This window comes from Syngnathus leptorhynchus, chromosome 9 (assembly GCF_054491065.1).
Source record: "Syngnathus leptorhynchus isolate UIUO chromosome 9, UIUO_Slep, whole genome shotgun sequence".
In the NCBI taxonomy this organism is placed as follows: domain Eukaryota; kingdom Metazoa; phylum Chordata; class Actinopteri; order Syngnathiformes; family Syngnathidae; genus Syngnathus; species Syngnathus leptorhynchus.
Genome location: NC_141203.1, coordinates 6628074 through 6642845, shown reverse-complemented (window position 1 = coordinate 6642845; position 14772 = coordinate 6628074). Strand labels below are relative to the sequence as shown.

At 41.3% G+C, this 14772-nt stretch overlaps 1 protein-coding gene across 4 annotated transcripts in view; it reads right to left on the bottom strand.

The window, feature by feature from the left end:
- Positions 1–1631: 1631 nt before the first annotated feature.
- Positions 1632–14772, bottom strand: part of parp4 (poly (ADP-ribose) polymerase family, member 4) — a 58780-nt gene continuing 45639 nt past the window's right edge. For 2 of the 4 annotated variants that reach the window (XM_085920825.1, XM_085920827.1), the window contains exons 9-36: positions 14536–14706; positions 12705–12856; positions 11806–11937; positions 11333–11431; positions 11042–11225; positions 10332–10473; positions 9577–9722; positions 9352–9483; positions 9177–9263; positions 8930–9094; positions 8765–8805; positions 8463–8544; positions 8077–8214; positions 7796–7985; positions 7554–7624; positions 7122–7312; positions 6539–6638; positions 6286–6456; positions 5713–5793; positions 5554–5634; positions 5320–5415; positions 4976–5215; positions 4844–4894; positions 3665–4767; positions 3126–3195; positions 2856–2958; positions 2589–2718; positions 1632–2185 (exon numbers count right to left, since the gene is read on the bottom strand). In XM_085920825.1, the coding sequence (XP_085776951.1) occupies positions 1963–2185; positions 2589–2718; positions 2856–2958; positions 3126–3195; positions 3665–4767; positions 4844–4894; positions 4976–5215; positions 5320–5415; positions 5554–5634; positions 5713–5793; positions 6286–6456; positions 6539–6638; positions 7122–7312; positions 7554–7624; positions 7796–7985; positions 8077–8214; positions 8463–8544; positions 8765–8805; positions 8930–9094; positions 9177–9263; positions 9352–9483; positions 9577–9722; positions 10332–10473; positions 11042–11225; positions 11333–11431; positions 11806–11937; positions 12705–12856; positions 14536–14706 (4572 nt within the window). In that variant the 3' untranslated portion in view covers positions 1632–1962. The remainder of the gene's footprint in view (positions 2186–2588; positions 2719–2855; positions 2959–3125; positions 3196–3664; positions 4768–4843; positions 4895–4975; positions 5216–5319; positions 5416–5553; positions 5635–5712; positions 5794–6285; positions 6457–6538; positions 6639–7121; positions 7313–7553; positions 7625–7795; positions 7986–8076; positions 8215–8462; positions 8545–8764; positions 8806–8929; positions 9095–9176; positions 9264–9351; positions 9484–9576; positions 9723–10331; positions 10474–11041; positions 11226–11332; positions 11432–11805; positions 11938–12704; positions 12857–14535; positions 14707–14772) is intronic. The other 2 variants (XM_085920826.1, XM_085920828.1) reach the window with 2 other exon arrangements.

Genomic DNA, 14772 nt, shown 5'->3' with positions numbered 1-14772 from the left:
ACATAAGCCTTCATGACTGGGAGTGAGCTTTTAAAACTCAAAACACAGCCTTCATGAATGCACATGGCGCCTTCATTGACCAAACATCAGCCTTTATGACTTCATTCAATCTGGCTTCGATGACCTCATCGGGATTACATCATAGGACTGTCAGGCTGGCTGTTATATGATTCTGATAATTGGCTCACGTTCAACACCAATTATAGACAATTATTACAGTAAGCAGCTTCCACGTTTGCCGTTAAGTATAAATGCTGTTGAAAACTGCTAGCCCTTCCATTTTTTATTTTTTTATAACGTGGCATTGTTTATTATGAGTTAGCCTGAACAGAATAGCATCTGAGTGGAAGAGCAGCATAATATTTTATGATGCTGCATGTGACATGACCCTGCTATGTCTGCTTTATTGTCCTCAGCTTGGATGAGGGGGATGAAGAAGAAGAGGAAGGCAAGTTTATAGAAAATTGATTGATATTTAATTGCACACATGAGTGCAGGAAGTAGAGACTGAACAGTTTGTATAAAAGTAATTAAATACTACATTTGTACCTATTAAAACAACACAGCATTAAAGGTTTTCAAAGCTAAATTGTAACAATATGTGTAACGTAGATAAAAATTGATGAGATGATTTAAACAGACGGAAGGATAGAAATACTGTATTTTAAACAATACTGCCATCTACAGGACTAGTATTTAAGTGCAACAGTAAGGATTGCAAACCCCCCTCCCCATATGTGTCATTAATACAGAAGAAGTAATTCATTAAAGTCGACAGTAAGTGGCAAACATTTTTTTCCACCTTTGAAATAAACGAAACGAAAATGCTCCAACCACCCCCCACTGTTGGTACGATGTGCAAACAGCATTGAATCATCAATTTTCAGTCATTTCAAACCCCCACTATCAAATTTAATAATATGCAGAAGTCGAGCCTTACTTACAGAATGTCGTCATGCCTCACCGCCATCTTTTTATACCGGACACTAAAATGGGACAAAAATAGCGAATCGCAATTGCATCGGATCAATTATTACACTGTGTAAAATCGCGCAATGCACTTAATAACTTCGTCACTTATGCGAATACTAAAAGTAATTTGTCATTAAAGTTCCCCTGCAGCATTGCTGACGACATTGTGATAGGCTCGCGACGTATGTTTTCTCTGGCACTGTAGTGTGCGCGCGCTTCGAGAGGCACGCGCTTTGAATTTAGGTCATTGCATTCTATTAGTTCACCACTAAACGTCACTAAATATTACATTGTCCGTTTAAAGTCGTATTACGTTCCACGGGTTTTCACAGCAAGTACATTATCCGCAGTTTGTACATCAACACTGTGCTTTAATCTGAAATAAATGCCAGTATTATAAAGAAAAGGCTTGAATTTTGTCCACATTTATTAGTACAGCAAGGAGGTCTGATTAACAATACAGGGTCAAGGGTGATTTTTGTTTTAAACAAAACGCAACATTGGTCCGAATTACTTACCTATGAAGAAAGATATATAAATCATGTAAGAATGAATATGCAAATGTGATGAATAAAAGCAGTAGAAAACAAAAACCTATGAATTCACAAAAAAAAAATGGCATTAACCCTCAAATAATCCCTAAATAATTCATGGTGTAATCTGTAAATGGTCCAATTTAATTTTACAATCAATATTTATACCTACATTTTAATCCATTACAAATCATTACATTCTCAAAATATTTAGTGCAAAGGGAGTAAAAAATTACAAGAAAACAAATATCTCACATCCAACCATCAAAACAATATGGCAGCCAAACAAAATGTAAAACAAATTAAAATGAGAGATTCTAAATGAATTTCTACAGTAAACCTCAACTGGGAGTGAAAAAACCGCTTGAAACATGCACACTTTGTATCTTATTTGGAAAACTGTGTGAGAGCATAAGAGCAGATGCAAAATATTTGAAAAAGTGTGTTCTGACAAGAATCAGTGGACAACCAGAGTGGCAGGGGCGTTGGACATGTTCCTCTTCAACGGCAGGCCGCCGAGAGGCGTGAAGAAGGTAAAGTTGTCGTAGCCCAGCAGTTGGCGGGTAGCCGACTCCCACGTGAAACCGAACTCCAGGCGACTGCAGATGCACGGGTACTGGCGGTCTGCCCAGCTGGCCCAGTCGACCGCCTTCTTCACCTCACACCAATGGGGCGGTCTGCTTTGCAGTGACAAAAAAAATAATTGAATGACATACTCAATGTCAAACCTTTAAAATATCATTTCAAGGCGATGTCACAAAAGTGGGCTGAAAGGACTAAATAATTATTTAAATAATCGATTAATTTAGTCGATTAATCATTCCATGATTTTTTTTTTTCTGTTTGAAGTAATTAGGATTTAGTTGCTTTATAAGATGTTGGAATATGGGCAAAAATACTTATTATTATTACTTAAGTAAATCAAAGTATTTTATTTTGATTCAACACGGTTTGCGTTCATGGAGGAAGACAGATTGGAGAACATTAACAAGCTGAAAGGGCTTCGATGAGTTTTAAATTGAAAAAGGGAATGGAGGTGAATTTTGAGCTTTTTAATTGAGATGATCACGATGTGAGCTTCACCTGACGGGAGTATCCTTCAGACAGAAGAGCGTGCGCAGCAAAGTGCCTTCTGGAAGTTTCTCTAATCGCATCAGCTGCAGGACCAGAAGAGTCGCCAGGAGCCTCAGAATGTCCGCACGGGCCTTTACGCCTAGCCCGCACCAAAAAAAAAAAAAAGTCATTAAAAGGGCTAAAATATCCCACCAATCCAAACTTGATTTGTGTGTAATTATGAGGAAGGTTAATGAGTTAGCCTCCATTAAACGCCGAGGAGAAAGTGGATCTCACCGAGTGAGCGGATGCCTTTACTTTCGAGGAACACGTTGGCAAAGCCGTCGAGATCAATATTGATGCACATGCCCAATCCAGTGCTCAACTCCCAGTAGCCATCCTGCGACACAAAAAAATATTCCACGAGCCACTTGTCTTAAAACATTAGTGCTACAAAAATTCTCAAGTCATATTGTTGAAGTACCCAATGAAACAATCACTAAGCATGCAGCAAAAATGGTCAAAAACGTTTCAAAAACATGCATATAAAGTCAGTTTTTGACTTACAGAAGTCTGCATCCGGAAGATTTCGGGCCATTTCAAAATACCACAAAACGCTCTGCTCTCAAACATGGTCCTGCAATACAATTTGTAATAGACTATCTGATTAACACGCACAGTATCAACACTAATATTGATGAACTAATGTGCTTAAATTTTCAATCTACTTAAAAAGTGTTAAATGCATTGCCAACTACAATGGAAGATCAATGAAATACAATCACATATGTATAAGTCAAACAAAGTTGCAATTAAATTAGCAACCTGACAACATAACCTTTTTTTTTTTTTTTCTGACCAGATCTTATTCCCAGGCGGGTGTTGATCTTTCTTTATTAACAAGATCTTGTTTTTAATTAGTAGTCTAGATGAGAGAAATTATTATGGTGATACACAGGATCTTAAAACCATCAGTAAAAAAAGAACCAAAACATGATCAATCAAAATGAATAAAAAATCAAAAAGGTTACACACAAACAACACTAAAACAACAAAACACAATACCAGTTACTGAATCAAAAGATCAGTTGTGTTTAGAAACTTACCAGTCGGTCTGATGAGCTACTTGGAGTCCTGGCATAGTTGAACCAACCAAACTTCTGCGTTTAGAACTGGCTTCCTGTTGCACCTTGTTCAATACAGCCTTGCTTGCAGCTTGGACCCCAAATGAAAAACCCACCGCAGACAAGTTCTTTTCAGCACTCTGGGTTGAAGTTTCATCTTGGAATTTGGATGTTTTTTTCTTCAATGCTTTTTGCTCTGTAATTTCCCTTTGTTGATTACAAAGGCCTTCATCAAGCCAGTGTAAAGAAAATTGTTGTTGGCCACCATAAGTGTCGGATTCAGGTTGACTGGAATATGCAGAAATGTTGGCCTCCATCTCTGGCATCATAATTCTTGACACTGACATTAACTCTGTTCCATCAGTTATCAATTCATCTGCCTCTTCGGTTTCCGTGAAGAATTGCTTGGCAGGTAGACTGAGCCGTGCACTGCCCCTGGCAGAGGGTGGATATTCAACACAACGCCGCTGTTTTTTGGAGCGATCGTGTTCCTTTGCAGTTAGAGACGAACCTTCCCTGTTCATCAGTGGTGTGATGATGCAGCTTACACCTGATGGATGGGGAGGTAGAAGTGGAGGACTATCAAAGGGCAATAGAGATTCAACAACAAATTCAGATGGAGAAGCAATAAATGAAGGCTGGTGAACAGGTTCTGGTGGACGAGGAACAAAAGATGGGCCTGATAGACCTTCACCACAGAGAAGTGGTCGAGCACTAAATGAAGAATAATCAACAGGTGGTGGAGGTGGAGGGATTGATGAGCCTAAACACTGGATGTAGTTTACATCTGGAGAACGGCCAGGTGGAGGAGGTTGAGGAGCAGAGAATGACCAGCGGGCAGGTGCACATGGTGGGGGCAGAGCAAGGGATTGTGGTTGTGGAACAACTGATGGGCTGTCTGATGGAGGAGGTGGAGTAGCATCAAGATTTTTAGAAATAACTAACAACCTAGACCTAGTATCACGAGAACGTCGAAAACTTCCAGAGTCCATTTCAAATAACGCCTTGGTCTTCAATATAGGCTGTCTTGGAGTAATGCGCATGAATGTCCCTTGAAATGTAGGGGGAGAAGCTGAACCGGAACTCTGGGGGGGGACACAAAAACAAAGGTTATTCAGCTACACGTCTAATAAAGACAAAAATGAGGGCAGAGAGACAAACCGTGGGCGAATAGATGATCGTCTCACTTGAGTCTGATCCACAACGTGGATCCTGCACGAAACAACAGACAAGCAACTTAGAAAATGACCAGAAGTCAAATGAAGAACCAAGATGACGCAACATGTGACATACTATGTTTTTCTTTGCACAGAAACCAAACAGAGCTTCGGAGAAATCTTTGTCTTCTTCTTCACTACATGTCTGAGGAGGAGATATGCAGTTGATGCAGGATAGAATGGTCACATCTTCGTCTTCTTCTTCTCTACAAGACTGAGGAGGAGATATCCAGTTGATGTAGGGAAGAATGTCCACATCTTCTTCCGCCAACAACTTGGGGATGTCTGTGAAGCCCTCCTCTGCTTCAACTGGCTCCTGAAAGATCCCAAAAACATCATGACATCATTTCTTGGTGAACGATGGATGAATCAATCCAAGTGACAAGAAAAACAAAATGATGGACGGGCGGACAAACAGACCCTTTCTTCAATGGCCACAAAGCTGGTGAACTGAGACAGAATGGAGAACTCTTTGCTTAAGTCAATGATGAAGGACTTTAACTGGCTTTTCTTCCCCTGAGGACACAGAGATCATATTTAAAACTGATGCAGGACATTTTAATAAATGTCTGAGAGGGGCTTTCATTAAAATGTCCCAAGGACAGTTTTACAAAACATCCCAACTTCATTAGAATCGGGACGATTGTATGTCACCTCGTGTTCAGCTTGGTTGGAATCCAAGCTTCCGTCTTCGTAATCTCTGATGAGAGCTCTCGCTGTCAACTTGTGAAGAAACTGGAGGCGCACACATTATAGCAGAATTACGCACCACGCTATCGTCACGATACCTTACAGAGCGCTGAATCCTCTTACCGTGCCCCTGGTCTTCTGCAGTTCACTGGTGGACACCATGGTTCTTAGCTCCTGGCCGCTTAGGTTTCCGAACAGGCTGGCCTGCAAAAGGCAAACTCACATCAGTAATAACTAACAAACATTACTTGTAACATTTAGTTTGTCTGTCTATTGACCTGGCAAATATCAAATTTGCCCAACAAAATGGATGACCTGAGGAGAGCGAGGGCCGAGGAAGACTGCAAGTTCCACCGTTCTTTGCTTTACTGAAATTTGCTCAATAAATGCCCCCACTACGAGGACTTACAACTACCCACCTTAGGACTTCATCAAGGGGCCCCTGTCATTGAGCGTTCAGTGAAAATTAATACGGCAGCTTTTCGATGACAGACTGACGAACCTTTGGTCAATATTGACGATGCAAAATTGGGAAAATAACTCTACGACCCACATTCTATGTGTGTTTTAACATAAAGATTATGAAGATGTTTCAATTCATAAAAGTATAAATAACTGAACTCCCACATCCCTTGTGAGGATAGACGGTACGAAAGATGACTGAATGAATGAATAAATAAGTGAACCGTGACATGCCTGTGTGCAGTTTGGCACAAAGCCATAGACCAGCGTGTGGCAGTTGTTGAAGAGCGCATGGAGCTGCTTGGGGGCCTGGGCAGGAGGGCTTGCCGACGGGTTGAACTGTTGCCACTTGACTGACACAGAACTGCAGCCTGGAGACGCCATGCGCCTCACCTGACACTCCACCTGTGATCGAGACCAGATTTTGTTTCCACCGCAAGCCCAAATGTTAAATGCAAATCAAATGTAAAAACATATGTTTCCTCACCTTCTCTGCCCACTTGTGCTTGTTTTTGGCATCAAAAAATTCATAGGCTCCGCATCCTGCCTGGGCAAGGGTTCTCAGCATGTGCCGATTGGCTGTAGAGCTAAAAAGGAAAAAAAAAAAACCATAACCCATTGGGAGAAAAAACAAACCATAATTTCCACAGAGCAGTTTTAGCCATAAGCCACTTGTAAACCTATCCTGCAATTTTCGTCTAACCCAGGGGGGGTCAAATTCATTTTTGTCACGGGCCGCATCGTAGTCGTAGTTTCCTTCGGAGGACTATTATGACAATGCCTTATATTATCTGCAGTATAGGCTACACAACAAACTGATGAATAACTAGTTTTGAAATCACAGGCTAGTAAAAACTGTTTAAATGCTTTTAAAACAAATGAATGCCAATAAAATTGTCTCGCAATTTTTCTATTTTTTAAAAGTGAAAACAATTTATAATTTTAGTATTGACATGAAATTGCTGCACAATTTGTCTTCACGGGCCACATCGAATGATTTGGTAGACCGTATCTGGACCCAGGGCCTTGAGTTCGACACCTATGACATAACCCGTGAACCCTTGCCTTACCTGATGCCACAGGTGAAGAGTCGGCTATGTTCAACATTGTCCCTGATCAGCTGCAAAGTGACATCGGAGTTCTGGAGGTGGCCGTCGGACAGCAGGAAAAGATTGCGGGTGCCGTGGGATGGAGGCAGGAGTGCGAGAGCTTGGAGGGGCCGCCAAAGCTCAGTGCTGCCACCCACGGGTGAGAAGGACTGCTTGGAGAGATGCCAAGAGAGAGCATGGAGTACTGTACAGATGTCCCTTTTTTGGTGAATCTACATAGCATCCTATGAGTCACTAGAAAGTCCCAGAAGGGTTCATCATCTTGTTTTTTTTTTAACTCATTCACGGGCAGCACTGATAAAACAATGTCTCTTTGACTTCCATAGTCGTCAATGGCGGCGAATAGTCACAAGTTTAGTCATCCTATTGATCAATTCGGCAGTCAGGACCGACCTGTATGAAGTTCTCAGCTGTTTGTCGAGCTTTATCAAGTGGTTGTGGTGTCAGGAAAGCTTGAGTGTGATCTGACAGTATAACAATAAAATAATATGAAATGAAAATTTGAAATTAACACAGATTCTGTCAAATTTACATCCATTTTTTTTGGGTTTTTTTCTCCATAGAGTGCAGACCATGAAACTGTTTTGTTTCGTTCAAAAGCTTGAAAGACTGACACAAAAAGAAGTGGTACTGACCTGTGCCGAAAAGAACGATGTTGATTTTAAGATCACCGTTAAGGGTTTTGATGACGTGCTGGGCAATCCTCTGGGCCCAGAGTAAAGGCTCTCCCCTCATGGACTCAGACGTGTCCAGCAAAATGACAACTTCATCTGATCCAGAAGTGGGTTTGATGTCAAAGTTAGGGTAGAAAACTAACATGCAGGCCTGCGGGATAGACAAAAGAGGTCATCAAAAAAAGAATTCCTGGAGCGAAGCAGCGGATCAAGGCTGACAGACAGACAGTGAGCTGTCAAACCTGGCTGTCCTTGTCAGGGTGTTCTTCTACCCACATCCTGGGCAGATGTACCTCCGACAGAGTGACTGACAGCTGGAATCCTTCTGGAGCCATGACCTGCCCTGGTAGCAAACTCACAACCGCCTTGCAGTCGGTCCTCTGCGGGATAACGCTCGCGATAAATTAAACGTATTTAGAACGTGATGAGAGAGAGTAAAATGATCAGAAACACGTCAACGTGATGTGACAATGCGTGATAATGAAACACTTGAGGATCGCAATGTAAAAATATCAAAAGTACAAAAGAAAACCTGCACATTTTTAATGAAGCTACACCTTCAAAAGAAGTGAAAAGTAGTTTGTTCCGATCTAATAATAATACATGAAGGTAATAACATGGGACCAACCTTGATCTTGACTTTGTGCGTAATGCATTGCAGGCTGCTGATCTCATACGGCATCTCAATGGACATGTCCAGGCTGAACTCTCTGAGGGAGACCAATGACTTTGATGAGATCATATCAACAAAATTCTTGTGACGCAGAAAAAGCTGTTATTTTATAGCCAATTTGAAACTTGAAAACTATTTTATTTGTACTTGTAGTATTTCAATATATGAGGGAATTATTTTTATTCTTTATCCTAGAATGATATCGAACAATGTTTTTTTTTTTTGTCGTCTTCTACAACATCTACTTCAAAACAAACCTTGCTGTGTCATCCGTTACACAAACTTTGTCCACTGTCACCTGTTGAAAGAACAAAAACCTCAGAATTGAGCAAAAATCGGAAATGATGAACACTTGACTGGTCTTTGAAAATAATTGAAAAGATCAATTGTTTTTGTGTGAATCCTAGCCAAACCCATCTTACCTGCGTAGTCTGGTTGAGCGCAGCACTTTCCTGCCATGGTGCTACACTACCGGGCAGGGAGAAGAAAACACTCCCGTCCTTGATGATGAGCTCGGACACAAAGGTCACTTTAATGAGCACGCTGGCGCCTGCTGGCAGGTTGCCCACGCTGATGGTGAAAACGTCCTGCAAGCAAGGGCGTAGAGGCCACATTGCAGGTGACATCAACTCTATTGACTGTGCGTGTGTGTGTGTGTGGAGTGCTTACTGGGGCGTCCTGGTCCATGAGGTAGGCTCCATGGCCCTTCTCTATAGCCTGTTTATACTGCTTACGAGCTTGCTCTTTCTCCTTCACCTGACAGCCAAGGACATAAAGTATCAATATCAAAATCTTAGCTTTGATACCGTTTTGATAGCAAAAATGATATTTTAACATCCCGTACCTGTCCCACCACATGTTTCCCATTAATGAAGGCTTCAAAGCCACAAACGGCTGCGTATTCGTCCAAAGGGAAGACGTACTTGGCTTCAATGGGCACGTTGCTTTGATTAGTGTACCTTTGAAAGATGATGACCTACTCCCCCCACAAAAAATAAATATCTGTCTTCCAGGGTGCTACAATTTGAAAGTGTTCAATTCAAGTCACTTATTGTGAAAAAATACTTACATGAGAGAGCAAATCCATCAACTTGCACTTCACATGTACAGCCAGCAGAGGAAGCTGCTGCCCTGAATTGTCAAGTAATCCTGCAGTCACATCATCCAATGGATTCTTTATGTTCCCAACACCGCCATCATCATCAGGAAGGACCGCTTCGAAAAAGACACACACATTATCATGATTTCATTATCTCCTCCCCTGAGTGTTACAGGCAATGCCAGCTTATTTAAATAACACCTCTATTTTCTCTACAAAAACCCAAACTGGCTCACAAAAAGGAGTCATTGAAATCTATCGCACTCCTTTGTAATGATAAATACATTCTATGCAGTTCACTGACATGCACGCTCGCCGTGGGGATGGCAGGATGGTCCATTAAGTCTTGTATCAGTTTGGGAGTTGTTACTTGACTAAAAACTTGTGCTCAGCTACTTTGCCAACTGATCCTGAGAGAAAAGTCTTGGCGAAGGAATTTTTAGTGCCAATTAGGAGCAATGCTACAATAAGAAGCTCCGTGAACACGGCCCCTGAGGTTCTTCAACATCAAATCACTTTTGCATTTTATTTATTTCTTCTACAGCGTTGTCGCCTTGAATGGAATCGGCAATGAATGGCATCTTGTGGAAATGAGACCTTAAGATAGACTTTTTAAAGAGAATACACATAAGGCTGACCTACCACTGACTCCTGGAAGAAAAAAAAATCCAATTGGGACTCTTTCTACACTAAAACCAAGTATGCGAATGCACTGCAGTGCTCACCTAAATCAGCAGGGGGTAGACAAGACTCAGCCGAGACGTCTACAGCTGGGCTGAACGACTTCAGTTGGTCTCCATCTATGCTGAACCGGATAACATATTTCAGCTTGACCTGATCTGGACTGTACACCACGTACTCATCACCCTGGAACATGTAGTGGGACAGAATTAGCCACAGCCACATTTGACCCCTAAACTTTCTATCGAATATTAATTAAATGTCATTGTGACAACGCGGAAATGCATTGTTTCTTACTGCAACCGAATCAGATTAGCTACCTTAATTATTGGAGGAATTAATATCCATCCATCAATTTCCTGTACTGCTTATCCTTACTAAGGTCGCGGGTGAGCTGAAGCTTGTACCAGCTGACAATGAGCTCTCGAGAGGCGGGTACGCCCAGAATGGCAGATGGACAACAACCATTCACACTCACAATTAGGCCTACAGGGACAATTTCGAGTCTTCTTTTAACCTAAGAAGCAAGTTTTCAGGTTGTGGGAAGAAAACAAAATACCTGAATAAAAAAATAAAAAAACACAACACAGATCACCTTTTGAAATTTGAACAAACCAGCATCACAGGACTGCGATGCTATGTTCTGTTTTGGACATTCCACAAAGAAAATCCAATATAAGATCGATAACACACAAATCTATATGTTATTAATGACACCAGACCAATTTAATCACAAAGAAAATTGCAGCCCTACCTCAAACTCAGAGTGAGTAGTGGCTGTGCGGCGGATGCCGTGCACGCTGTTGTGTCCCTCAGGGGCCTGAGTCAGAGTAGGGTGTCTCTGGTGAAGCTCCAGGCAGCGCCCCAGGGCTACGTCACACACCAGCAGCAGCCGAGAGCCGTCCGTGACACTGGGTACTGAGTATTTTAGGCAGGTGCTGTATGGAGGAAGACACGCGTAGTGAAGATGGCTTGTGACGGGGGGGAAATGTCCAGTGTTGAAGAACAAGTATGTGAGAATATTCAAAGGCCTTTTCTTACTGACCTCATGCTATCGCTGAAGTATATACCATTTCCAAGACTGCCAGCATCTGTTCGTTTAATCCCATAATCTTCCACTCCAACACAAGGCAGCAGCAAACCACTAACAAGAGAGTGAAGGTCAAACATATAGATTGTTGGGTTGACAAAACTGCCGTCTGTAAAAATGTACAAATAATGCCCCCCACACACACACACATTTAAAAAAATATATTTTAAACACAAATGATATTCCACAATTAGTAAACATCAGATCTTTTAGAGAGACAGCTTGAAAATTTGTCTCTATTATCATTCGGTTATTTTATCGGTAGCCCCCTGTGGCTTTTAAAGGTCCAGAGATTGAATTGTTCTGACATTGGAATAAGGAGCTTAGTATGTAGTGGATCCCCTTGGACCCAAAATTTGCTATGTCTGTGTTGTGTGAATATTATATATATATATGTTCATGCATGTGTTTGTCGTGCTTAAACTCACCGTGACAGAATTCCAACAAAGTTACTGACGCCAGATGAGTGAAGGAGGGACTTCACGTTGCCAAGTTTGCCGTGAAAGGTCTGAAGCTCCACGGCTCTGCTGATACGTAACACCTGATGGATCTGCACAGCTCTGGAAAAGGGAAATGAGGTAGGCCTTTACTTTGCAAGTGACTCTTGTGATTGAAAAGTAAGCTTTTATTAGCCTACTGGGATCAATCAAGCCTGAAGCGAACCCACTGGAGCTGTGGCTGAAAAGGCCCCTGTGGAGATAAAACTGCAGAGTGTGTTTCCAAATCCATCATCTATTGAGTTTGTCAGAAAAGCTTAAAGTCTCGTCTGTTTAAGAAATTTACTTGACTAAGGTGGCACGGATGACAGCAAGCTTCATGCAAGCTGACCTTTTGCTGAGCGAGACCAACAAACAAACCGGCCAATCACAGCAGAGCATCTAACTGTGTTTCTACACTCCCTGGGGGCCCCAGACAAGAAGGACCATTGAAGCTAAGCCTCAAAAAGCAAATATATCTTATCATCCATTTATCGTAACATTGAAAGCGCATACATTGTATAAATAACATGAAAAGAAATTCCAGAAGGTACATTATGGGCAGCATGGTGGCTGACTAGTTAGCATATCTGCCTGAGGATTCAGCCGTCTTGAGTTCATATTTAGGTTCCTGTGTGAATTTGAAATTCCTCAACACATTAAAATTGGCCATAGAATCAGAACCAAAACAAGATCAAACTGTTGCAAGCTTACCATCATCTCCAAAATCATTTCTTTTCATGCTCAACACATTATATGGAGCCATATTTTGCAAAAGATAATATTCCCACGTGGGAACTGAAAAATATAAATTTGTAAAAATATCCATCTTTTGAGTTGTACTTTCTTACCTGTCATCGAGCAGCGATGACACGGTGAGATATTCGCGGCAGCCAGGCTCCACCGTTTCAATGCTGCACCTCAGGGCGCGAAACTTGCCGACGCAGGAAGGGGCGGGGCTTCTCAGAGTCATCTCACTCACGTTCAACATATCTCGAATAAGCTAGACAAGGAGAACCAATGAATCTCTTGAGTCTTGATGAGAGTGCAGAGAGACAAGTGCGGGTATTTTTTTGTGTGTAAGCAGGAGATAATTTTATGAGTCATTTGACATGCAAAAAATGAAATAAAGGAACATCCTCATGCATGACTTAACTGCCAATCATAATACAATTCTTTCTAAATAACACCATATCTGTCATTTTGGTTCAATTAGTATGTAGTAACTGCATCTCCATAAATCTTTTTGATGCTCGATCAGCATGCAATGAGCAGAGTGGCCTCTGTCATTTATTTCCACGTTGCGCTTCGGCGAGAGGAGAATTCTGGTCACGTTCTGAGAAGCTTGACCACACATTCCACTATGCTCATCTTACATCTAAAGAATTTCTTTTTGAAAAATTGTTAAAAAAAAGTAGTTTTTTAAAAATTATTATTATTTTTTTTTAATCCCAAGCTTTGAACATCTCAAGGAGCATCCTTCAATCCATCATCCGAAAATGGAATAAATATGGCACAACGGCACAACTACCAAGACGTGCATGTACAGAATTGTGATGGCGTGATCAAGGAGAGCACTGGCCAGAGAAGCTGCCGAGAGACTCAGTCGAGCAACTACAGAAATGCACAGCTTAGCTGGGAGAATGCGTGTACCAAATCTGGCATTTATGGAAGAGTGGTAAGAAGAAAGCCATTGATGAAAGAAAGGCACACAAAGTTTCATTTGGCATGTCAGGGAACATCGCAAAGTGCTTTCGTCAAATCAAACTAGATGGAGCTCAAACCTGTTGGCGGCTGCAAAGGTTTTGAGACTGGGGAGGAGATTAATTTTCCAGTAAATCAGTGGACCTGAATGACTAATAAATGTTTACAAATGCTCTTACTTGTTTGTGCATAACTAGTAAGTACTTAATTTATTTCACAGATGTCTGAGATTGAGCTTTTTTTTTTTTTTGCAAAGAAGAAAAAATTGTGTTTGTCTGTGCAAAGCTGATAGACTTTCCCCAAAATATTTGCAGCAGTAAATGCAACAAGAAAATGTCAACATCTTGTTTCCAGTGACGCACACTGTTGTTCTTAGCTAAATAGCCTCATTATGTGTCACTTTAAAATTGTGCTTCCACCACTGCTCCTTTGTGTTTGAATACAATATACATTGAGTAGTTATAGGAAAACAATATTTAGGGTTATTTATAAAGTTATTTTAAGGTGCGCTTACGTGTTTTGTCTGCGCGCACTGCTCAGCCTGCAAATTTGACCTATAAAGATCTAACGTGACAATTACGTAACAATTTAACAATTATACATTAATTAAGAAGAAGGTAGGTAAATGAAAAAATATATATATTTACATGAGTATATTCTTTGCTGTTGAAGGCTGTCAGCGTTTCAAATGTTCAAAAGCAGAGAAAGAAACAAGCTTGAGGGTATTTTTGTGAGTTCATCAAAGTGCTTTCGACAGGCTTCAGAAGCAGAAGAAAGCGCAACCAAATTGAGGAGGCAAAACAAAAGTCTCTTTGGGCTGTGGTTTGTTACAAGCCGGCAATATTAATTGCAATGGACGCGTCTCTATTGCAGCAGTGTGAATTGCAGACCAGAAAACACTTATGAAAACTCCCCTTCCTCATCTCTCGCATATTATTATTATCATGTGCTTCTTTGAATACGTGCGTTTTGTCATACCTGACAGAGGTCCAGTTTTTCAGAGATAACCTTGAGACTGCAAGCTAGATCTTTTTGTTTTAGCGGCAGCAGGTCGTAAGCTTGAAGCAGAAGAGAGAGCGCTGCGCCATCATCCTTGTGTTCCTTCAGATTTCTCCGCGCTTGAATCAACAATCCCTCAGCTCTGCTCACCTAATAACACACACGGGAATGAAGCACGAGAAGACTGAATGGAGAGTACCATTTGTGTAGATTTTG